Raw genomic sequence first — 24,833 nt, 5'->3', positions numbered from 1 at the left:
TATGACCGATTCATTACCTACCATTATGTAAGTACTGACTGAAGATAAAAAGAAAATGTTTTCATTCAAATCAAAGATTATTGAAATTAAAATAAACTAATCTTTTTCTTTTTCTCCCTTTGAGTGTATTTTCATAAATTGCCACAAGATGGCGCCACTAAACAATAAATGTGTGCACTTTCCCCTCATGTTTTCGAATTGCAAATAAACCTCGTGTGTGTGTGTTTTTGTGTGTGTGTGTGTCACTCAGCGTTCAAGTCATTGACTGCAAATAAAACTCCACACCAGCTGATCATTGTCTTCAACTATAGGGAGAGTGAAGAACACACACACTCACTCACACGCTCCTGTTTGTGTGTGTGAGTATCATGTATGTGCTCATAGCGGCTATTTAATGTTAACACTTTTTGTGGCTGTCTTAGCTTATAAATTTTAATGTCAGAAATAGCATTTTTATGGCACATGGTTTAGTTTACACTTCCCTTTTTTTGATTTTCTCACTGCCTGAATTCTTCACACTCTGTCTGTGGTCTAATGTGACAAACACACACCGCCCACCAGAGAAGAATCTACACATTTGTATCTGATCCTTTCTTAATAACATTTTTGGACAAAAACATAAAAAAGTAATCTCTGTATGAAATGTAATTAATGAGTCCAGGATAAAGACACCATTTGTCAAATTCATAACTCACCCAGAATCTTCCCATGTAAATACACTCTATTCTCTGCACAACATATATTATGACCTCATTCCCACAGATGGGGAGAGTTTGATGGCTGTCACTCTTCATTGCAGAGCTGTTATCGTGGCCATATGGGAGATGAGGCTCTGGATGTCTGCCCAAGTAGTCGTGCCACCATCACCCTGCCGTCTGGCGTGGAGGCGCTGCTGCCAGGCTAACAAATGTGTGCAGGTTACTCCTTCAACTTTAATTGGAAGTATTTGGACAGTGATTATATGTGATTGCGTGCACGTTGCTCAATCAAGGATGATGACTTGATGGACTTTGAGGCAAGGGTTTATGAACTAACGTGGGGAAATATGGAGGCCTTTAAGATCACACACGTGTAAATGTTTTGAAGTCTCAAAAGGCTGAGAGCTGCAAACAAAATAATGCTTAAAGTCTCTTTGATGTTTCTCTTTGTTACACATCCAGTAGGTGCATGTAGCATGGGGGGAGTCACTTGTGTGTACATGCACATTCTCACTGTTAATTTACAAACAAATGCGTGTGTTTCCCACGCGTTCATCATCTTGCATACGTGAACCCGGTGTTGTTCTCTGACTTGTGCAGTGACTTGTTCACGTGATCACTCTGGCATTGACAGCAGATCCGGCGTGTGTCCCCGTGGATGGGCGCTGTCCACGGTGCTTCACATGTGGTGGTGCTGAAAACACTCACACACACACAAACACGAAGCAATCTGAGTAGCGGGGCGGGAATGGAGGAGATCACGTTTCTCTTCTGTTAATCCAAGTCGTACTGTTATGTTGACAGAGCGTACTTGTATTGACAGAAGATCTCCCCGATTTCACATCGTATTTGTTACTAGTGTGTTTGTGTGCTTCCCTGCACGATATGCTTGAGTGTTGTGTGTGTGTTCGTGTGTCTCTGTGTGTGTAAGGCATTGCTTTGCTACTCTTATCAGCGTTATTCTCACACATGCTGCCACATCCTTGGCGTGTTTTTCATTAGAAATACCCCCCAAATCTCCCCTCTGAGCCCGGACTCCACAGCCTTGGCTATACTGAGGCGGCGGCTGCTTTAAACCGGAGCTGGCTGCGACGTCAGCACCGTTTTGGACATGTGGCCCCGGCGTCCAATAGCCTGATCGGGGCTTTCACTCGGCCCCTTCCTCACAGGAGATCCCTCCGGTTACGTGTATATCGTAGATATTAGAGGTGAACCTCGGCTCCACGATCAACACTCTTTACAGGACCGAGATTTCCTCCACGCTCCTTCCACGCAGTAATCACTCCATTTTGATTCTTCCCCCCTTTTTCCAAACACTAGAATCAGCGTTGTAGCGACCATGTCTGTAGCGGGGCTAAAGAAGCAATTCCACAAAGCCACTCAGGTAAGAGCCGCTGATGTGTCACAACGATATATGGACAGCGATGGTGACTCGGCGTTGTGTGTGTGTGTGGGGGGCTGGGGGGGAGAGGGGGGGATCCAGCTTTTGTTTCGCGTTAATCGGTTAATAGATTACTCACGCTTCACCGATACGTCATAATACGACCGCTACATCGGTGAGATCAGTGCCGTTAACTCGCCCCGTGTTATGCCGCTGTCCCGGTGCTGAACTGTAGTCTGGCGCGGTGCAGCAATGCGCCATTGGAGTTTCCCCCCCTTCTGCTCTACGCTGCGCTGTTATTCGTGTCGTTATTTTTGGCGCATGATGGGAATACTAATAAATAATTCTGCGTCTGCCCTCGGTGTATCCGTCGCTTTAAAAGCAGGTGGCGTGATAGCGGATGTCGTGGGTGATTGCATGTCTAAATACCCTTCAGATGACATTCCGCACCGTCCGCTGTTAAAACTAAACGGGTGCGCATGTTCGCGCGGTTGTGTGTTGGCACCAAACCCTGCAGCAGAGGTTTGGATCGGCGTTTCTGAAAGCGCAGCGGCAAACTCCAAAGGGCTCCGTGTTACGCAATCGTTAAGTGCACCTCGGCGGAAATCCGCTCCGATATACTGGCAATCTCACGCAACCATGACCTGAGCGCCCTCTAAACACACACAAACACATACACACACTGTGCCGACCGCATGATCGAGCAGTGATCCACCTACAGCATCGGTCTTTGTTGGTCACGTGAATCAATAATTTAAGTTACACACAATGCATCAAACATTCCTGCTCCAGCACCCATTATCCCACCCATCCCACCCATCCCTCCCATCCCTCCCATCCCTCCTATCCCTCCTATCCCAGCTCATGAATCATTCCTGGTGTTATTCCAAAGGCGCAGACATCATCATTAAGTTGAGATGTCATGGGGTTGGTGGCGTTGGTTGGTCAGCGCTCCAACATGGCTGGGTGATGGTTAGAGGTGTGGACAGATCGTTGCCACTAACCACCGCTGACTCAGGGGGCAGGCGGTGATGCTTTTATTATTTTTAGTGGCGGCCCTGAGCTGCAGGGGGTCCAGAGAGGCTGCTGGGCCCTGTGTGGCAGTGAGTCACAGTGACAGTCAAGCTTCCAGGCCCCACACAGCAGGAGCCCCAAAGCTGGGCTGAGTCACACACACACACACACACACACACACACACACACACCCCCAATTTCCCTCCTCTCAGTATTGTTGTCTCCATATCTGCAGCTTCTACACGTTACTCTTTTGCGTCCTTCCTCATCTTTATAAGTTTAATTTTCTGCGATTCAATTGATTGATTCGATTGCGACACTAATAATATGGTGAAGGTCAAAGTTAATTGTACGTTTAGCTCCAATAACGAAGCCGTCAGTGAGGACGCGAAGTGTGTGTGCCGGTTTACACTGTGTACAGTGTCGTGTTGTTGTTCATGTCTGCTTTGCAGATATGTGGATCTTTGCTGTATATTTAATGCCAATTTATCATTTAAGAGGCTTGTACCTGCAATTGAAGGAATTTGGAAGATTAAAATTTAGTTGAAAGATTGAAACAAACCCCCAAAAATCTAAAATTGAGTACAAAAGGTCTGTGTTTGCTGCTACACACTCTGTCTTTACTCATATGATTAATATAGAAGTAAACAGCAGAGACTAGAGGCGTTAGATTGCTGAACAGTTTGTGTGACTTTGGTGTGATGAGTCTATTGTCACCTTCTAGCAGAGGAATCTGTGGAGACGCCGTTTCTTGTGGACACTTTGTTCTCTTCTCTCCCCCGGCCTCACAAATGTGTGTGTTGTTGGGCTGCTTATGGGCATTTCCATGTGTAAATAAGCACATGTTAGCATGTGCCGATGCATCTCAAACTATAGATTACATTTATCCTGCATAAGTCTGCTTCATTCCCCGCCGGTTCCGTGCCATCACTGTCTCCTGCTGTCTGTCCCCCAGTATTCTACTCCACACACCCTACACACACATTACCACACACTGTTCCCTCTTCCCCAGACTCCCAATGGCAGACGGCTGAGGCTCTCTCCGACCCTCTGTTCCCGTGCCACAGCCTTGTAATCCAGGCCTGGGCTCACACAGGCACTAACCCTGCAATCTGGCTTCCCCCCACACACACACTGACACACACACACCACCCAACACTCACTATTCAACCGTGATGAAGCAGCAGCCCCACAGAAACACAAGACCAGGAGCTTAAGGGATGGGTGGAGGGATTTAAAAGAATCGGATAGAAGTTGAGGGAATCGGCACATGCAGTGATGTCATTTATTACACAATAAATGTTCACTTGTTTGTCTTTCAGTGTCGTGACTTGGATCAGCACGGCAGATGATTGCAGTGTTTAGGCTCCATATCCACCATGACACTGTAAGATCTAAAATTAGAAATGGCGACTTGGAAAGTTCCCACATCCCATTCCTGTGCATCCAGGGCTTTATGGAGTGGGACGCCACGGAGAGAACGGCTCACAAAAAACGCAAAATACCAGAGCGACTGGCTTGTTATTCATCGCACATACACACTGGCAACTTCGACTTCACCTTCTCTCACAGACACGACGTTGAGTAATTTATTGCCTACACACAGAGTCGTGTCTTCCTGCGTTGCACACGGCGAGCATGTCTCTCTCCCTCACACAAGGACATTGGGGCTCAACGTGGTGCATTTATACCAGGTGCCATTTTAAATAAAGTAAATCGCAGCGCGTGAAGGGTAAAAACCAAGCGGGAGCGCCGGAAATTGCTTTTAAAATGTGTTGATATTTTCTACTACATCAGCCATTTGCCACTTTACTAAATTACAAAATGATTCCCTTTGTTTGTTTATTCAGACTAAACTAACATCGCCCCGCTGTGGAAATGACACCTTTAGTTTCTCCCGTTAGCATTTCTATAATTGTCTATAATTTGTTTGTGGTGATTATGACATCATCTCCTCCTCTGTGTCAAATGATTCATGTAGGAACACATGTTACCTTCATGCTGACTGTTCCCCAGTAGAGTGTCACTGTGACTGTGCGGTTTGCAGTGTGTGTGTGAATGAAGGTAGTGATGTAGTAAATCTCAGGGGTGGATCCCTGAATGCCTGATGGTTGCCGGCACGCTTGTCGTCTTAGTTTAGACCTATTTTGGGCTGCAGAGGGTCTATTCCCCTCTTAATGGAGTGAAGAGGAGGAGTGCACTGCCAGCAGGAAGAGAAAGAGGAGATAAACAGGATGACAAGAAAAGCTCAAGAGAGAGGAGAGAGAGAGGGAGAGAAGGATTTTGGAATTTTGTCCTTTCTGCTTTCCCAGATGGTGATTTTTTTTGGTTGATGTCGATGTCCGAGGAGTGATTAGTCACAAATGAGTCTGAAGCCATTTTAGTTTGAATCTAATTCCACCTTTTAAATACACTCCAGGATTTACCTAAAATCGCATCTTAGCACGTGAAATCTCTGCATAGCTTGAAGACCAATGCTGCCATGTTAGTCAGTGAAGAAGATGATGTAATCTTCTGGAGATCTTGAGGAAAACAAATCATTTCCCAAAGATTGGCAGATATTGCAAACCAGAGCCGGATTGCTGCTGAAATTCTTGTCCTTAAGCAATTGGCAGGAGAGGTTTGGAGAAGCAATGATCACATTTTCTCCAGTGTGTGTGCTGAATGCTAACACACTCAACTCCTCCAGGCTGCAGTAGTATTGTGTGTAATATTGTAACTTGTGAAAGGAAACCATCTCATTTCAGTGTCATGTTCAAGTGTAACAACGTGATATGGGCCAGTCTGATGGAGCTTCACCCTCTCAATGTTCCATGATACTGAAAAGTGGATTTCAATGTACCAGTTATGCCTTCATGTGTGTGTGGTTGTGTGTGTCTGTGCGCCTTATTATTCTGAATTCTAAGACGTTTGCAGCATGTCACCCTCCTCCGTCACTCCGCTTGTTAAAACCCACAATGAATGTTTGAAGAGTCACTCTATTATGCAAATAACACCAATGGTGGAGATTCTGCAAAAGTGGAAGTAATCAAACTATATCTCCAAATTTGCTGTTAATCCAACGATTGGTGGAGGCATTGAGACCTTATTAGTGTGAGTAAGTTGTTTGTTTACATTGAATCACGACTATACTGCTGCAGTGGCGTTTAATTGTTTTATGAAACATGACGCCTTGCAGAAAGAGCCAGGATGTTTGTGTATTTAACTATAAAGTCGTGCGTGACTAACATGCGACATCCAACCAGAAGTTCTGAGGATGGATATTATGCTTTGGTGTGTTTGATTTAATGTTTACATAGAACTGTGTGTGGCTATATATAGAAACAATTCCAGCAGGAGTGCAGGTAGTGTGTTTGTGTGTGTGTGTGTGTGTGTGTGTGTGTGTGTGTGTGTGTGTGTGTGTGTGTGTGTGTGTGTGTGTGTGTGTGTGTGTGTGTGTGTGTGTGTGTTTGTGGCATGTGTGTGTGTGTGTGTGTTTTTGCATGTATAAGCTGTACTTCCGTGCTTGTCTGTGGACAGCAGTGTGGTCCTTGGATGAGACTGGAGCCTGGAGCCTGCAGGGCTTTAGGGCAGCAGATTGTGGGGCGAGTGACTCATCCAGCCTAGATCCTCACTGGGCCTACTGCAGTGCAGCGTACAGATCCAGCTGGGAGATGACAGATGGGGAGGGAAGGAGGAAAGAGAGCAAAGCAAAGGAAGAAGGGATAAGGATGATTTCCTCCATTCATTCTTTGTAAAGTACACAAATATTAGTGACGGGTCAATCAATGTCAGTTGATAATGAGAAATGAATGGCATTGCACTCGCTTTGATATTCATGAAGAGTTTTAGTGGACCAGATTTGGGATATCAAGTGCAGTTGCCTTTGATGTAATATAATAGTGATGGCGATGAATACTGATATACCTACAAACACACAGGAGTCATTTTCAGTGCCTTAAACAAAGGCACTGAAATGATTACACTTGAAATGCTGGCATCTTTCCCTTAAAAATGACATATTTGTGTCAATCCCATGCCTTCCCATGGAATGTATTCAGCTCCCGGTAGCAGCAGCAGCTTCACACACTGTCTATCATGTGACGGGGCGCTCATACGTGAACCCACTGGTGTGGCTCAGTAAAGCAGTTAAAGTGATGTACACTGCATGGATTCCATCAGTCCAGCACCTGCAGCAGTGAACTCTCCGTCCTCTGTGTCCTGATTCATTTCCAGCCCTCACACTGGCTCCGTTACGCTGCACTTTCTCTTGTCATCCATCCTCCGGGCTCAAAAACCTACGGCAAAAAAAAACCCTGTTACATTCTACGTGGGTGTCACTTTATCCTCCAGCTCTAAGACAAGTGCAGTTTCATCTCGCTTAGATATTTGAGGAAATGTGGTTTCATTAATTCCTAATGGTGACAAATGGTGAAGAATGAAGATCTGTTTGAGAGATAGCCATAGCTGCTAATACCTGGATCCAAACACGTTGCTATGGAGGCCTGTGCACAGTCTTACTCTTCCCTCATAAAGAATCGTTAGGATTCTATAAACAATGTCATATAGCAAATCTAACAGTTTGTCTGAAATCATGGAGTAGCTGGGGAATAATATGAGCTCTGTGAACAACGTCAGCCGTGACAGACGTGTACAAGCCAGAGGGCTGAGAAGTGAACTGTGCAGCTCTGTGTTTTGACGTCAGCTTTGTTCTGGAGGTTAATGACGGAGGGACGTTGCCTGTACCTGCGCTATTTTTAGATTTTCCTCTTGTCAGTCGCTTTGGGCACATTCTGAATGAGAGGAAGACGAAGGCGAGGAAGACTTATTACAGGGCCTCATCAGAAACTAAGTGATGTGTCAAAGAGGAAAGATGGCTGAATAAAAGCAACATTAGCGCGCGATGTGCTGCTGATTCATTCCCTGGGATGTTTTTCTGCTGTTGGATATGAAGAGGATCGGTGTTTATCAGAGTCTTTTGGCCTCTCTCGCTCCTCTGCATCAATATTCAGGCTGAGGTTAATGTTTTATTCAGGACTGTTGTATTATATATTCTGGGCATCAGCTACTGCAGTAGAGATAAACTTAAAGACTTAAAGCTGGAAAAAGGGAGGCACAGTGAGGCACAGTGATGAAGCATTAGGTAAAAGTTTGGCACTTTACCTTTAAAATATGCATTTTAGTGTATTTATGCTGAGGACAATGTGATATGATTGATATGTTGCCATTAAGGCTGACAGTTAATCGATTCGTTATAGAAATAACCGCAAACAATTATAAGACTAAATTTAAATCTCTCACACACACACACACACACACACACTGCTGTATGGGGACATTCAGGTCACAGCATTATTACACACATCCTTAACCTTGAAGCCCACAGTAAACTCTAACAACAACCTATTCACTGTGTGTGTTATTGCCTGCTGTTATCATTATAGACATAGTGTGGATATAATTTAGGACAATGCCATCTAATTTGCCAGTATGAGCGTGTTTTTACGTCCCTGCCGACCTTGGTAAGGCATACGGTCACTGATAAGTCGTGCGTTCACTGGTGGTTATGGGTCATTAATCTAAAGGTCAGGAACCGGGTCGCTGGTCCCAACTGTCATTCAGAAGAAGAGACTCACAATGCTTTGCTTCGTTAATACAATATAGTAATGAAATCCTTTATACACAACATGTACACACACACATGTGCATTTGTGAGATGAAATGGAGAAAGAGCACGTGCTGATTTTGAATAATTTTTTTGAAGAATGGAGAAGTTTGCACGGGAACAATGTGGACAAAAAAGAAGGAACGGAGGAAGAGAAAGACCATCGAATGGAGAGGATGAAGTGTGAAAGAAGATGTGAGGGGATATCAGAGGAGGAAGTGATGGTAACTCCTACCAAGGAGGGAAGAAGAGGATGTTGGGAATGAGGGCAGGAGGCTGAGCTTTCAGACAGCTGTACCGTCGTGGCCGCCTGTGCGATGCCAAATTTAGATCATGAAAGAACAAAGTAATGAGGGGGGTGATCGCTGCCAGAGATGCACAGCAAACACTCCAGCTTGGTGTGTTTGACATGTGTGGTTTCATTTTAAAGGCCAGGGCAGGAATTGAGTATCTTCAGTTGTCAGTGATCTCATATCCAGGCTCATTTGTCTTATCTCTAAATTGAATCTTAAAGAAATTAGTGTTTACATTTGAGAATATCAACTGTAGATGTGTTGGAATCTTATATCACATTGCTTCTACTTGATACTTGATGTTCTGTCGACTGAGTGGTGACTCAGTGCTGTCTGTCAGACATGTTAATCATTTCATAAAGCACCTCTCAGTTCTGCCAGAGCGCTTTGATGGATCCATGGGCGCATAGAAAGAGCACAAGCACACATGCCTGTGCCGTCACTGTACCAACCTCAGAGCTGAGACTGAACAGCTTGCCAAGGATTATACTCTGATTAATCAAAGCACAGTGACTTTGCATCATATTGGTGCATGAGTCACTGCAGCGTTAATCATAATGTTAATGTAAAGCCAAAGCACCAAGTGACAGGACAGAGATTCACTATATTCAAGATTCACTTCTAGTATTTCATTTTCATGCAGTCTATCATCGTGCCCTTCTATGACTGATGCTCATTATTGTGGCATATTGAAGCATAGTCATCATCATCATCATCACTTCTCATTGAAATTTACATCTCAGTCCCATCAGTTTTTCCACACTTCCACAATTACTGGGCTTTATGCAAATTCAACAAAATGCTTCTATGTCTGTGCTGCATATTTTACCAGTTTATCGCATTTTTGCTGGCATAATTTGCAAATATTATCAAAAACGTGTGTGAGGAAGCAGAGAAATGTGTTTGTGGTAGAGCAAACTGGTGCGTCTGTGGCTGCTCCTGAAGCCCATTGTGCCATGGATTGCATCATAATACAGAAGTGAATAAATGGTGATGTTTCATTTCATTTCGCTTCATTTAAAAGTTGGTACTGCACGATTTGTTCCAACAATGAAGAAACACGTTAAAGGCAAAGGAGTGGGAAATGACAGACGTTAACGTTTTGTTGCTCTTTCTTATGTTACATATTACATAAAGGAGAGTGAAGAAGAGGTCAGCTGGGTGTGAAGGGTGCAGGCTAGTCTCCTTTGTAAACATTGTTTTACCAAAAGATCTAGCTAAATTTGTGTCTAAACTACCAAACATTAACTTAAGATGATCAATAGAGTGCTAATGTCTCTGAAATTGAAATGAAAGGTTGTTATAAGAATTTATTGTTTGTGTTTTGCCATGTAGATCTATTTAAACTGTGTGTGTAGAAGTTGTGATTAATGGAGAAAATAAATTGCTGCAATTTGTGATCACAGATGTCTAAAAAATAAATCATGGGGACAGATTTTACATTTTGTTGCATATAGAAAATACAGCGGACCACAAAAGGTAAAATGGTGCAAAGTTAGAAAGATTAACAAAGAGACTGGGGAGGGAAATGTACTTCTTGACTATGCAAGACTCTCTCTCTCTCTCTCTCTCTCTCTCTCTCTCTCTCTCGCTCGCTCTCTCTCCCTCCCTCCCTCCCTCCCTCTCCCTTGCTCATTCTCCCTCACTCTCTCTCCTAGCTGCTGCTGCTGCTGCTTAGTATGCACATGCAGCGCTGACTCGTGTATTTTGCCATGTTAGAGCGTACATGCATATGCTGTGTTTTTTAAAAGTGCAAACGGGTCACGTTTAAGCACAAACAGGTCTTCTATTATGTCTCATAATCACCTCAGTCGTAGTGCAGCTGACCTGTGCATTATCCAATCATGCTGCTGTTTTGTGTAAACACGTCGCTTCATTATTCTGTAGACTTGTTGTTTGGAAAAGCACAATGGCGCAATATAATTATTTCTACAATTTATCCACACACTGTAGGAAAGTATATTTTTAGCCCAGTGCCTGTTAAGCTACACATGCGATAACATTCACCCGCTGATATCACCTCTGCTGTAATCAGTCAGAAAGATTAATATATGCAGACTCACTGGGGTCTGAATCCTCCTGATTCCATTTAGCAAATCACACTGAGCGTTCAATACAGTGTGGCTGGGAAGTTGATTTGAGGCGCCGTAAACGTGCAAGCGAGCCATCACTTGGTTTGTATGGGGTTAAATCCATACATTATTGACTCGGCTTGACTTTTTAGAATTTGACTCTGAATGCATAAGTGCGTTGTAAATCTTTTAACTGTAACCTTTATCTCACCTTTATCTCCTACAACTTTTGAAGTACAGATTTCTGTCTTGTTGTTCTAAATAATTCTGAGATGGAATGACTGAATTAGATGCTGGAGCGCCGTGGTTTGCTGTTTTTGTAAACCTTTGGGATTGAATCTACAGCTGTTTGTTATTCTACAGCCGAAAGATAATTATTTTTTGATACAAAACACCAATAAGTAACAATCTTCCAAACGATTATATGAACTATATGTTATTATTATTCCTCAGCTGTGTATGGTTGTGCTTCTTCAGTGGCCATCGATAGTCTGGGTGTCATTACATTCCTTGTCCTGACCTTCCATACAGACAGGAAATGTAATCAAAGCAGACCAGTCTTGAATCGCACAGAGTCAATATCAAATACACAAGATGTTGTTCTACTGGGGGTTTTCAATTTACTCATATTTTGTAGATCATGTCAGGAGCTGAATGTTGTATTATTGTTTGTTTTGGAGAGGCATCGCTGTTGCGCTGTGTGATTGAGAGTCACTGGTAGTATTTGTTCCTCTCAGGAAGGATGAAGAATCTGTTTTCGCTGCCGTATCGATTTTTGGGTTAATGCACTGCAGCTTGTTTCATCCCAGATCCATTATTCTGCTGCTGCGGCCGGACTGTTCAATTAGAAGTTCCAAGTCAAAGTCATTGATCTTCAGCCACAGTTATAATTGTTCAGTTTTTTCCCCCGCGTGGTTTCAGCCTGATGTATGATTCGCTGACAGTGTTGGTGTGTTGTTAATCTGTTGGAATCTGCTCAGCGTTCACACACCACAGGCACCGTCTGTACCACGCTGGTGGATTGTGACAGGATCTGCGTTCTGCTGTATCTCTGCTCGCCTGCAGAGAAACACGGTGTGCTATACGCTCTGACACACTGGCTACTGCTCTGCTCCTCCTCCTCCTTTGTCCCTCTTATCTATCCTACCTCCTTATCTTCTCTCCAACATGTCAACTCTATATTCCATCTTATGACGTCATTATGCATAGACACATACAGTGTAGCATCCTTACTACTGTTTTACCCACACGAGAGTTTGCACGTGAATAGAATGTATTTATATCAATGTTTTTTGTAATTTCAACATTAAATCCTAGGCTTGTAGTAATGAAATATAATCAACCAATATAATACGCTGGTGTTTAGTTGAGTCAGCTGCTTTGCTTGACCCAGATGTGTACAACTAATGGATAGATGGATGGATGGATGGATGGATGGATGGATGGGTGGATGGATGGATGGGTGGATGGATGGATGGATGGATGGGTGGATGGATGGATGGGTGGATGGGTGGATGGATGGATGGGTGGATGGATGGGTGGATGGATGGATGGATGGATGGATGGATGGGTGGATGGATGGATGGATGGGTGGATGGGTGGATGGATGGGTGGATGGATGGATGGATGGATGGATGGATGGGTGGATGGATGGATGGACGTGATGTGATGTGATGCAATGGGATGGACAATTCACAGTATTGTAACAATGAGGGTCTGTCTTAGTTTCATCTCTCATATTTCTCAGTACACACTTTACTTTCCATGTAATATTCCTTTACTGTCTCTCCCTGTATATCTTAATCTAAATGCTCTCTCCTCGTTTGTTTGCATCCCAACTGTCCTGTCTCGAAGCCAAAAGAAGCTGAACCAAACGCATTCTCCCCCCTCTGTCACTTCCACCTCTTGCTGTACCTATAACCAGCTTAATCACTAAGAAGTGACCCGGGCCTGTATTCACGTCTTTAACCTGTATAATTATCTGAGTATTACTACACTGACTTAGCGCCGCTTCAGTGGTCAAAGATTAAACAGAGCTAATGAGGATCGTAATTAAATCACTCCAGAGCTGCATTTTCAGCCGGTGTTTCATAATTTCATGGGGCACTCTGGCTGATGAACGGCCAAGTGCGGCGTGTAATTGTCCTGACATCTGATGGAGAACAGAGAAACGTGTGTCTCAGGTGGGTTGTTATGAACTCTGAGAAGGAGGTTAGGTTTCCATCCATGTTTTATTTTCTAACATTATTACTTAAAACCAGAAGAACCAATTTAATCTCCTTTAATTCGTGAAGAAATCTGGATCATGGGGCAGATTTTACAGGTATATGACCGGACAGGGGCCACATTAATGGAATTGCTGCACCGGTGGTCAGAACTAACCCAGGACATCAGATCCAACCTTAGTGTTTCTGTCGTGTGTGTGTGTGAGAGAAAGGAGAGCTCCGATTGTGTAAAAGGTCATACATCAACCAGGGAGCTCCAGTCGAGGGCCTCCCCACCCCAACCCCCGACCGGAGGGACTGAAACAAAATAGAAAGCCAATTAGAAGCATTTCACACAGTAACTCCACAAGCAGCAGCTGCAGAGTGAACTAATCTGAGTTTCATAATCTCTTCTGTCCGGTTTCATGTCGAGCTAACTGGCTGGCGGCGGCTGATGCTTAGCTCGTGTGTGTGTGTGTGTGTGTGTGTGTGTGTGTGTGTGTGTGTGTCTCCATGTATCGGCCGCTCACCTGCTCTCTCTAACGTATCTCTAGAAATATTCCTGTCGTGTGTATCGTATAAAAACAACAAAAAATGCTTTGGTGCATTTTGGTGCATAGCAGACAGTGACGCTAATTAAAGAGTCAGGGAAACTGACCCCTATGACATCACCAGGGTTACAAGGCTTAATACAGTTAAAATGATTGTAACGTATTAAAATGAGTGGAGTCGCCCTTTAAAGCTGAAGTAGGAGAGGATTGTAATGATTGGCACTGCAGCAGCAGATAGAATGTACAGAGGTGTGTTTTGAAAAGCAGGCAGACTATAATCTTAAGGATAATTGATGTGCAGACACACGCACAGACACACACACACAGACTAATGGCAGCAGTCTTAAATTCAGCCTTGGATGCATCTCGGCCGTGCTTTACTGTCAGAACTTAAACATAACATTATTAACTGCCTGTATGGCTGTAATTCATGTTTTCCACTGCAGTTATTTTATATAAAAGTCGAGACCTCCACAGGCCTTAAAGTGCCATCATTATCCCTTCTGCGAGACACACACGCCTTTGAAATGTAAATCTCAGAGTGCTAATCATGTACACAGAGTTAGAGAGCAAGTGTGTTGTTGTTTAAAGCTGCATGTATGTGTGTGTAGCTGATGAGTGGGTTGTGCCTTAAGTGAGTGTTGTGTGTTCGAGTGGATGGTGAGTCACTGGCTGTGAGGATGAAGCATCATTTAAACATAGAATCGTTGTTTGGGGTCAGATTCATCTCCGTCTCCAATGTCTGAGTGTTTTTATGCGGCTATTTTTCACTATTTAGTTTTAAAGTGAAATGTGTCCTTCACTGGAGTGTGTCCCAGTGCAACCAGGATCCTCCCTCCTGGCCACTGATACACTCCAGTGGAATAGCTGAAGGCTTTGCTTGGTTGCTCAAGGGCTCTGCATCAATGGGTAGAGACAAGGTCAAATGCTATTTCTCTGTTTAGTTTTTATCTCTGGTTCAAACTGAGAATGTAAGACTATAAATATGTCAAATGTGGAAAGCCAAATACATTTATTAAACATTTTACCTATTTTTTTATTTTGCTGTGGTTGGAAACAAACCTTGGATTTCATCAACCGCAGTGTTAATGAGAAGGCAATTAGCAGCTTAGCACAGTGGTGTAACACTGCAGGAGACGCATCTGTGATGTAAAGGTGAAGCTCAGAGAGGATTGATGTTATTGTAGAAGAGACGCAGGAAAAAGAAGATTCCACAAAGGAAATGGACAGAGAGGGAGGAGTATTATGAGATAATGTAACACGTAATTTAACACATCTTCAACAAAGGGATTTCTGGAACATGGAAGCAAAAATGCAAGAATTATTTACACAATCCAACCAAAATGCTCTTAGCTATGTTCTCATGTAACACGTTGGTATTTGTCATCTTTATTCCCGTTGTACGGCTGAGTTCAAACTTGCCATCATTCAGGCTCTGCATCATTCTCTTTGTGTCATCATCCAGCACATCCCAATGCTCAACGGCTCTGGCACATTTCCACACACACACAACTCGCACGCAGTGCCAGCTGCTTTCCCTCCCCGGTGTTTTTTTGAGAGGATGCACGGATGGTTGGAGTGTGGATACGTCTCCCCTGCTACAGACTCATCCCCGCTGTTACATAAGAGCCATGCAAATGCTTACAAATCAGATTATAACAGCCACAGGCCACAGGGAGGATAGTGGTCAGTAAAGAACCGTGGCTGACCAGGCGCCCGATGCTGCCACCCAGTGCTGTCTGGGTACGTGTTCAGCCGGCTGGACTGGAGGCCGGGGTGTTGAGTGGATTACATTTTTTAGCAGTCATGTCAGGACACCACTTTCATTTGTGCCTTTGTCCTGCAGAGTGAGTCTCTCTGGTCTTGTAAAATAACACAACCAGGTGCACATTGATGGATTGTCACCTGATGATTTGTGGGATTATTTCATCCCGAAATCACTGTAGTTCAATCAGAAGTCGGTCATCAACACGTGAATGATTCCTTGGTGGCACAAATCTGTTGTGGGACGAGCCTGTGGGATTACAGATTTGCTTTTAAAGAAGGTATTACGTGTGTGTGTACACAGCTATATCCGTCTGGATCAAAGTCTGAGGACACCTCCGTATCTGAGATCAGAGTTTAACTGCAGCAGTGTGGATGACAGTTAAGGTGAAAAACAAGTGTTGGTAGCATTCAGTCACAGGCGGGCAGTAAAGTGTGACCTGCTGCAGTGTTGCAGGAGGAATCCACAAAGTCACAGAGACTTTGAAGGACATGAAAACATTTGGAGGGGATGAGAGAGAGAAGAGTAGGAGGGAGGGAGGAAGACAGAAGATGGAAATAAAGCAGTAATCTGTGCCATGAGTTAAAAACATCATCTGGCTACTTCAGTGCATATGTCACTTATGTGTTATGTGTCTTACGCTCTATTGACTCTGGCCTCAGTGTGTCATGAATGTGGTCTGGAGACGAGTGACCATATGTCCCCGTCTAAGTCATAGTGTGTTAAACTATTGAAGGGTAAGAGATTGAAAGCTTGGATGGAACAACAGCGCTTATGATGGAGATAACTCAACTGGAAGGGGGGGGGAGGGGGACATCTCAGGGAGGAGCAGGTGGGCACCGCTGAGGAGAGGGACGTTGAAACGCTGTCAGGAGGACTGTAGGATCCTCCTGGTATTGTCCAGCAGCCGGTCTGTCCTCCTAATAGCCTCACTAATCGCTCCTGTCGCCTTTAATCCCCTCGCCTGCCTGGCCGTATTTAAAGCAGGGGCCAGGATTAGACCGGAGAGGCGTGGGAGGGAAGGGGGGGAGGGGGGAGAGAGCACACATCCGGCTCGTGGTTTCACATTGGGAGCCATGTGACCGGTATTGTACCCGAAGCTGAAGCTCAGTATTGTTGTGAGTGAAGTTTACAGAGGCTGATGTGTCTTCTGATGTTTTTGTTCCCCTTATTTTGTGGTGTAATGTCATAGGTAGTGGGCTTAAAAATGTCTGTTTTCACTCAGTGGGTTCAGCAGTGCTACAAAAGGGCGAGTAGAAGTGGATTAATGTGTTTTTTAATTTTTATTCCTGCATTTGTGAGGTTTTGGGTCAGACAGCACCACCTCTGGGTAGTTTCACAGTATTGATCATGTGTTGTTATCTAATCCTCTGTTTCAAAGTCATCTCAGATAGACGCTTTTATGAATTTGGCTTCAGCCAGGAACTTTGTCTCCACAGGGCAGATAATGGCGTTAGCTGATTGTGTCTCGCTCCAGCGTCTTCGCTCATCTGTCTGAGTCATTCTGTTTACAAAAAAAATAGGCCAGCAGATGATTGATTTTGTGGCAAAGGTAAAGATTTACTTCATGACAACAGGAATATACAAAATCTAGAAAAATTGGATCAATGCCCAAATCTCAGCAAGGCCGTGCTTCAAATTGATGTTTAGATGTTCAATCAATGGTAGCGATTGCAGCCACCGTCTCCTTTCTTCTCCTCCATGGTATTAAATTCCATCCCTTATTGTTACTATTCCCATCATTGATCAAACTGCTGCTGCTGTGATCAGTTACGCAGTCTTCAATTCAAATCAATTATTTTCTATGGATCACCGCCCTCATTTTTGTGAACATTCTCAGGTCGGTCTTGAAATGATTTGGCTGTGTATATTGTGGTTTCTGCCCATGTGAAGCCTTAGGAAGATGAGTGGGAGCGTTTCAGGACACACGCTGCTGTTTGACCCTTGTCTGGTTTGGGGACAGGGAGCGAGGACACCCTGTGGTGCTTTGAGCTATTTTCTGCTCCCTGTTATTCATGTATTTAATGTGCTCTGATTAGATTTGACCCTAAAGCCCCTCAGTTTCCCCCTGTAGATTACAGTGTCTGGAGCAGATCGGACACAAACTGGAGAAACCTTTTGACGTCACGCGTTACATATCAACGTCGCTGCCCGTATTCCCAGAAGGCCAACTGCGTATTTATTTACTTGTCGGCGTGAGGTTTGCTTCAGAGCTGCTGTACTGCTGCCTCGGTCACCTTGTCTTGTCCTTCCCCTGCAGAGAGGAGACAGAGGAATGGAGGAGCTAAAAGATGGTGAGGGAGGTTGTTGATTGTTGATTACAGTGAGAAAGAGACCTCAACACAATTATGTCTGGAAGCACTTTGACATTGACAGCATCCTGTGGGTGTTTTATAATGCTGATTTCCTGGCTGTTAGGTGTGTGTTTACATATAAAGTAATGTGTAGTAAATCACTGAGGAGAGCAGATTTACAACAGGAATAACCGGAGAATCTGTTTGTCACCGGTCAGATGGATAATGGCTGCTTCGTCCTTCAGTTTTGCTGAGTGTGTGTGTGTGTGTGAGCCTGTGTTCATTCCCCTGTCCATCACTACACCAACGTCGTCTCCTCAGCAGGAACACGACGGCCGCTCTCCTCTGTGGATGTGTCGGGGCTGAACCTGCAGCAGTAGCAGCAGCACCGCCGTGCACAGCTTTGCTCTCATTTGAATTCACTGGCCTGGCTCCTCCCTCGCCAAGCAGCTTGCACGGTACACTCGCTCCCTGCAGGCGCCGAGTTGTTTTTCATCCATTTAACGCGCAGAAATAACAGACTTGTGCTGATTCTGTCGCCCCGCTCGGTCTCTCACTCTCCTCGCTTTTCTCCCTCATTACCAAGGATATACCAAATACACACACACACACACACAAAAGAAAACACACGCACAAATACTCTGCATATGTTGATATAAAGAGAGGGAGAGACTTTGCATGTTTTTGTGTACTGCACGTGCCCATCAGGAGTCGTGTAAGCACTCCACTCTGTGTGTGCTTCTAACTTGAATGGGGAGTTGAACTACAGGGAAACGTTTACATTGACAATCAAACCTTAAAACAATAATTATTTTATTTCATTATGCATTAAGATACATACTAACATGCTCAGTTTCATTGTCGTCTTATCCATTTTGCTTTTTGTTTTTAAGTGGATTCCAAAAAAGATCCTTAAAATCAGTTTGAATTCTAAATGGCGTGTTTGTGTTTTTGTCACGAAACACTTTGGAAACAAACTCATTTTGAGGTTGTGTACATCGCCCGCAGCCAAATCATGCAAGTTTTGCGTTTGCTTCTCTTCTGTCAGGGCTCAGATCAACAAAATGTGAGGAAACTGGCACACACACGCTTTTCGTACTATCAAATAAAATAACATCTGACAATCGGGCAGTTATGTTAATGTGGCCGGGATGAAGAGCAGAAAACCCCGGCCCTCTTTCCTTCCTCTCGTCGGCAGGTTTGAGGGATCGGATCTGCAGAGGGGTGGTGAGAGAAATTAATGGGAGTTGCAAAGCCACAAACACATGAAGAACACCTGATAATCCTGAGCCGGACAGGTGCCTGTCTCCATGGCAACCAACCCAAGGAGGATTTGAGGACATTGTAGGGACATGTGGGGAAACTAATGACAGGAAATACCAGTCATTGTAAGACTTCACACTCACTCTCTCTCTCTCTCTCTCTCTCTCTCTCTCTCTCTCTCTCTCTCTCTCTCTCTCTCTCTCTCTCTCTCTCTCTCTCTCTCTCTCTCTCTCTCTCTGTGTGTTTGTGTTTGTCAAGTTATTGCGTCGTTTCACACCAGGGATCAGTGAAGACTTGACTGAGGTGACTCACGCGGCATCGTTCCTCAGAAATCCTATAAACTGCTGCAGCGAGCTTGTGTCCCCTCTGCCCTCTGGGTCGCACATCACTCCTCTGTGTTTAAGCTCTTGGAAAAATGAGCCCCACTTTCATTACACACACTCTCTCTCTCTCTCTCTCTCTTTCTCTCTCTCTCTCTCTCTCTCTCTCATGTTTTTTTGCTGACCTCTGCCTTCGTAGCCTCGCCCCCCCCCCCCCCCCCCTCTGTCTGGCCTGGTTGTGTCAGATTGCGCCGCCCCCCCCCCCCACTCCAGAGCAGCACGCGGTTACATCACAGGCTATAGCTGGAAGATATCACACACACACACACAGGGATGGAGCCCCAAAGGCGTTGTTCCCGTAAAGATGAATCCAGTTTGACTCTCTTGTCTGTGTTTGCATGTGGAATGGTGCCATACCTGAAGCCACACAAGTGTTTGCCTAGAGAAATGAGAGAGAAGGTGTTTGTGTATAAGAATATGTACACAAATGTTTGCATATGCTTGTATTTGCACAACGCTGCCATGTGTGTGTGCGACCACGATATAACAAACACCGTTTAATTACACACCCATGGCAGATTTATTGCATTTGCGACCGTTGGCACAGAAGTAAAGAGCTCTTATACTAAGTTGACATTATTATCTGTAATGGCTTGTGTCAACAGGGAGGGAGGTGAGGTTCAATGTGCGTCATTATGGTTTCAGCGAGCTTGTCTTTGAAAAGCGCGACAATTAAGGTGACGTGGTACCGGGTTGTTCTTTGGAGGAGTTATGACCTGATGAGGGTGCAGACGGTCGCCTCACCTACTAAATTTCCCAGAATGCTTAATTCAGCACTAAGTAGGACTCACGTAGGTCAAGGTCAGCTGTATTATCCCCATGGGGCCATTTGCTTTACAGCCAGCAGAGAATTTAAACGTACAATGATCACACATGACATTCAGTTTAAGTGCAGACGGGGCACCAATAGTCGTGTAGGTAAATAGTTTGACTGCTTCGTTTTCTTTGTACCTTGTTGGCAGCTAGTTATTATTCCTGCAGTTTGGGTGTTTTTATTTGGTCATAAGCAGGATTTGATTTGAAACGTGGTGGAAGGTTTCGGGAAAGAAGCTGGGATATTTTGTGCAGAGGTGGAATTTACAGGAATTCAGATTTTCCAAGAAAGTGGGATTTTGCAGGATTATTTTCAAAATAATATCATATATCCCATAATAGGTGTGAGATCTTTACATTTTTAAAGACCCCTTTCTTTTTGACACATTATAGCAGCTTCCTTCTCTTTATCATGGGAGCAAGAACTATTTCTTTAAGGAATGTTCGGCCTCGGCAGAGATATTTTTGTTTTTAGCACGGAGTGTTGCTGATCGCTCTCCACCTCTGCTGCACTCACTGAACCGTAAACATACTATAAATATACCATATTACATAAATTGTCTTCTTTTTGTTCTTTTGCAGAAAGTGAGTGAGAAAGTGGGAGGTGCAGAAGGAACGAAGCTCGATGAAGACTTCACTGACATGGAAAAGGCAAGAACTCTTCATGTGTACATGTAGATAGCAACCACGGCTACCAAAAACCATAAATGTTCTCTTTCAACACATCAAGTCTATAGATCCATAGAGTGTCATTGCTGTTGTACGTCTCTCTTTTTCTTCACACGGTATTTGAACCGACACTCTATAATGTTCTATATTCTCCCCTTTCTTTGACATTGTGTTGTGCAGAAGGTGGACACCACCACCAGGGCAGTGATGGACATCTTGACCAAGACCAATGAGTATCTGCAGCCTAACCCAGGTGCCACATGCAGGCCAGCTGTGCATCAGCATTCAGATCGTTTAGAAACCATGAAAAACTCTTTGCGTGAAATAAAAACAATCCTTTTTTGACTCTTTTTCAGCTACCAGAGCCAAGATGAGCATGATGAACTCCATGTCCCGGATGCGGGGTCAGGAGAAGGGGCCGGGCTACACACAGGCTGAGACCGGCCTGGGAGAGTCCATGCAGAGGTTTGGCAGGGAGCTCGGAGAGGAATCAAACTTCGGTGAGACGCCTGGCGTGTTCATGTTGAATCATCTCTGAAGGCTTTTTATTGGCTTCACAAGAGCAAGCGGCAGAGCTTTATTCCCTCAAGGATGCCGCGTTATGAAAAAGATATGAGCCTCAAGTTTGCTTTTGCTTTTTAGTTCAATAGAGAAATATCTGCATCCAAACTCATATCACAGCTCATAAATTGGGCTGTGTGATTTACAGAGGAACCATTTCTTACGCTGACACTGAGCTGTATGTTACTAATGTGTTCTTAATGCGTTTCCTCCAGGCCTGGCTCTGATTGATGCCGGGGAGGCCATGCGTGAGCTGGGGGAGGTGAAAGATGCTTTGGACATGGAGGTCAAGCAGAACTTCATCGATCCAATGCAGAACATCCACGACAAAGACCTGAAGGAGATTCAGGTACAAATCTGTTCACACGCCAAGCTCATTTTGAAGAAGATGCAGGAGTGATCACAGTAATGTCCTTTCGTGATCATAACACTTTTCGTTTTCTCCTCTTTGGCAGCATCACCTGAAGAAAATGGAGGGTCGCCGTCTGGACTTTGACTATAAAAAGAAACGTCAGGGCAAGGTGATGGACGACGAGATCAAGCAGGCGCTGGAGAAATTCGACGACTCCAAAGAGATCGCCGAGCAGAGCATGTTCAACCTGCTGGAGAGCGACGTAAGACATCACATACCTGAATGGGCTCCATGGTAACGGGGGGGAGGGGACGATCCACCTGGTAGGTTCTGATATAACCTTGGGGCCGGCTTGTCTTCTGTGTTGTCTGTCCACAGATCGAGCAGGTGAGCCAGCTGTCCGCTCTGGTCCACGCTCAGGTGGAATATCACAGTCGTGCTACTGAGATCCTCACACAGCTCTCCAGCAAGATCGACGAGCGGTGAGTCCAAAGGTTTCAACTTGAAGGGGCTTTAATTAACTACTACTGAAGTTTGAGGTTGAGTTTTCATGCCCTCTTGTAATTATTTACTCTGTTATCCTTTCACTGAGCTAAAATCACCAACACATGAGACAGAAACTGCTGAAGAACCTTTGAAGTCGTTCCACCATCAGCAGCCAAACACTTCGTTCCTCGTCTCGCTCATTTGTTGCCCTGGTTTCCTCTCCGCAGGATAAGGGACGCCTCCGGCAAACCGAGGAAAGAGTTCCTCCCCAAACCTCGCACCTCCCTGGAACTCACCATCAGCGAGAACCACAACGGAGGCATCCACGGCGCTCGCTCCCCAGGTGAGCTCCACCATACAGAACATCGTGGGCTCTGGTCCAGAACCTACAGCCTCTGCGTTCTGCGGTCGCTCACGGATGTGGTAGCATAGTTTCTGGACCAGACGTTCATGATACAATGTTTGTTTAACCTGATGCTTTTCTTTTCCTTAATCCTCACCAGATCTTTCATTGCGCTCTTCTCTTTCCCCCTCTATGATTTCTGTGTTGTTCTTGCAGGCGCCAGGTCTCCAGGTGAGCTCGGGTCAAACGTACCCTTTGTCTCTTCACGTTTCTCCGTCCTGTGTGCTCCATCGCTTTCATATTCTTTCATTTTCTGCCTTTTGCTTTGACTACAAACACTGAACGACTCCTCTGCTGCTTTCTCTTCCCCCTTTACCTGTGCTGTTCTCCGTCTTTGTCCTCTTTGCAGCAAGGTCCCCAGGTGAGACTAAAGTGAATCCTGGAGAGATACAGCTTACTATCTCCTCCATCACTGCCATCACTCCTGTTTGTTTGTTTGTTTGTTATTCACCATCTTCCCTTTGACCTGTGTGTGATAATCAGAACCATAACCTGCTCGGTTGAGCCTCAAATTGTTCCGAACCACGACAAACATCAGAAACAACAAGTGCTGTCCGCATACTGAACCAGCGGCAGCAGGGAAAGCATTTGCTCTTTCTGTTTCCTCCTGTCGGTTTCTTTCCCTTTGACTCTTTTCCATCCTTTTTCTCAGCTTGCCTTCTCTTTACTTTCACTTCATCTGCTCATCTGCTGATCCATATTCATCCATCAACTTTCATCTCCCACTTAATCCATCTAACAAATGTTTTTAAGACACAAACGCTGCTGCCCTTCTTTCACCTTTGCTTCTTCTCTCCTTTCCCCTTTGCAGCAAGATCCCCAGGTGAGAAAGAGTGAAAATGGAGGGGATGTCTCTCTCCCTCTCTCTCCCTCTCTTTCTTTTACCCCTTTTTTCAATGCGTTACACTTGTGTGTCTGTTTTTTTTGGGTCTGTTTTTGTCTGCGGTGCAGGTTTTGTTTCTAACACCTGCTTTCTCTTCTGTCCGTCTCTGTGTGTTATCGGTTTACCCAGTTTTCTTTTTTTTTTGTTGACTATAATAGTGTTTTTTTCCAACAACTGATATACATGTTTTCTGTCTCTTCATTCTCTCTCTCTCACACACACTCTCTCACTCTCTGTCTCTCTCCCCTTTCAGCCAGGTCTCCAGGTGAGCCTTCCTCAGAGATATGATTCTCTCTATCATTACGTCTCTAATCTGTAGTGTGTAGATCAGTGGTTCTCAATCTTGAACCAAGTACCACTTGTGAGCAAACCAGAACTCAAAATTGTTAAGTCAAACCTATTTCATTTGTGAATAATTTGCCACAATAACTGAATATGCAAATATTTCTCTTATCTCTTAATATTCTCTTCTTCTGGTGTCACTCCGGTAGTACTCGCACCACAGCTTGAGAACCACGTGCGTACCTCTCACAGTGCACTGCACTTCCTGTCTAACTCTCCCTCTCCAATCTCTTGGGTTGTCCAGCTCCCATGGACCAGCCGTGCTGTCGCGCGGTCTATGACTTCGACCCGGAGAACGAGGGCGAGCTAGGCTTCAAAGAAGGTGACATCATCACCCTGACCAATAAGATCGACGAAAACTGGTACGAAGGCATGTTGCACGGCAACTCCGGCTTCTTCCCCATCAACTACGTGGAGATCCTGGTGGCGCTGCCTCACTAGTCACCCAGCATCACGTACAGCTGCGGTGCAAACGCGTCCTGGCCCCTCAGTTCCCCCCAATGGCCAACAACCTTCCTCCCTAAATAACCCTGTCAGCCACCTTTTGCTCCGCTTAAAGGAGTATAATCAGCAACAACAAAAATGAAGATATGAATGAGATTGATGAAGATGATTAAATTATGCACCACCTGAGTGTGAAAACAAACTTCAAGTAGAAGTGATGTTGTTGCTTTGGAGGTTCCTTCAGACTCCTGTAGTCATTTTCTCTCTTTCTGTCGCCGTTCATGTTGCTGTCGGTCTGTCACAACACTTTTCAGCTTCACA

The 24,833-nt window shown here is 44.7% G+C and overlaps 1 protein-coding gene across 1 annotated transcript; it reads left to right on the top strand.

Annotated features, from left to right (window-relative positions):
* Window positions 1-806: 806 nt before the first annotated feature.
* Window positions 807-24,833, top strand: sh3gl2a (SH3 domain containing GRB2 like 2a, endophilin A1). Its single transcript, XM_076148004.1, has 10 exons — window positions 807-917; window positions 20,955-21,023; window positions 21,222-21,294; window positions 21,398-21,541; window positions 21,818-21,951; window positions 22,058-22,216; window positions 22,333-22,436; window positions 22,668-22,783; window positions 23,193-23,204; window positions 24,313-24,833. The coding sequence occupies exons 1-10, from the start codon at window positions 825-827 to the stop codon at window positions 24,507-24,509; spliced, it is 1,101 nt and encodes a 366-aa protein (XP_076004119.1). The 5' UTR covers window positions 807-824; the 3' UTR covers window positions 24,510-24,833.

This window comes from Genypterus blacodes, unplaced genomic scaffold (assembly GCF_046128005.1).
Source record: "Genypterus blacodes isolate CSIRO-AG114 ecotype Tasmania unplaced genomic scaffold, CSIRO-AGI_Gbla_v1 ptg000039l_1, whole genome shotgun sequence".
Lineage (NCBI taxonomy): Eukaryota > Metazoa > Chordata > Actinopteri > Ophidiiformes > Ophidiidae > Genypterus > Genypterus blacodes.
This window is presented reverse-complemented; position numbering and strand designations above follow the sequence as displayed.

Excerpts from the sequence above, each read along its gene's own strand:
- sh3gl2a (XM_076148004.1), top strand. The coding sequence starts at position 825 with ATGAGGCTCTGGATGTCTGCCCAAGTAGTCGTGCCACCATCACCCTGC. Across the intron at positions 21,024-21,221 it reads ACTTCACTGACATGGAAAAG|AAGGTGGACACCACCACCAG; the intron begins GCAAGAACTCTT and ends TGTGTTGTGCAG. Across the intron at positions 21,952-22,057 it reads AAGACCTGAAGGAGATTCAG|CATCACCTGAAGAAAATGGA; the intron begins GTACAAATCTGT and ends CCTCTTTGGCAG.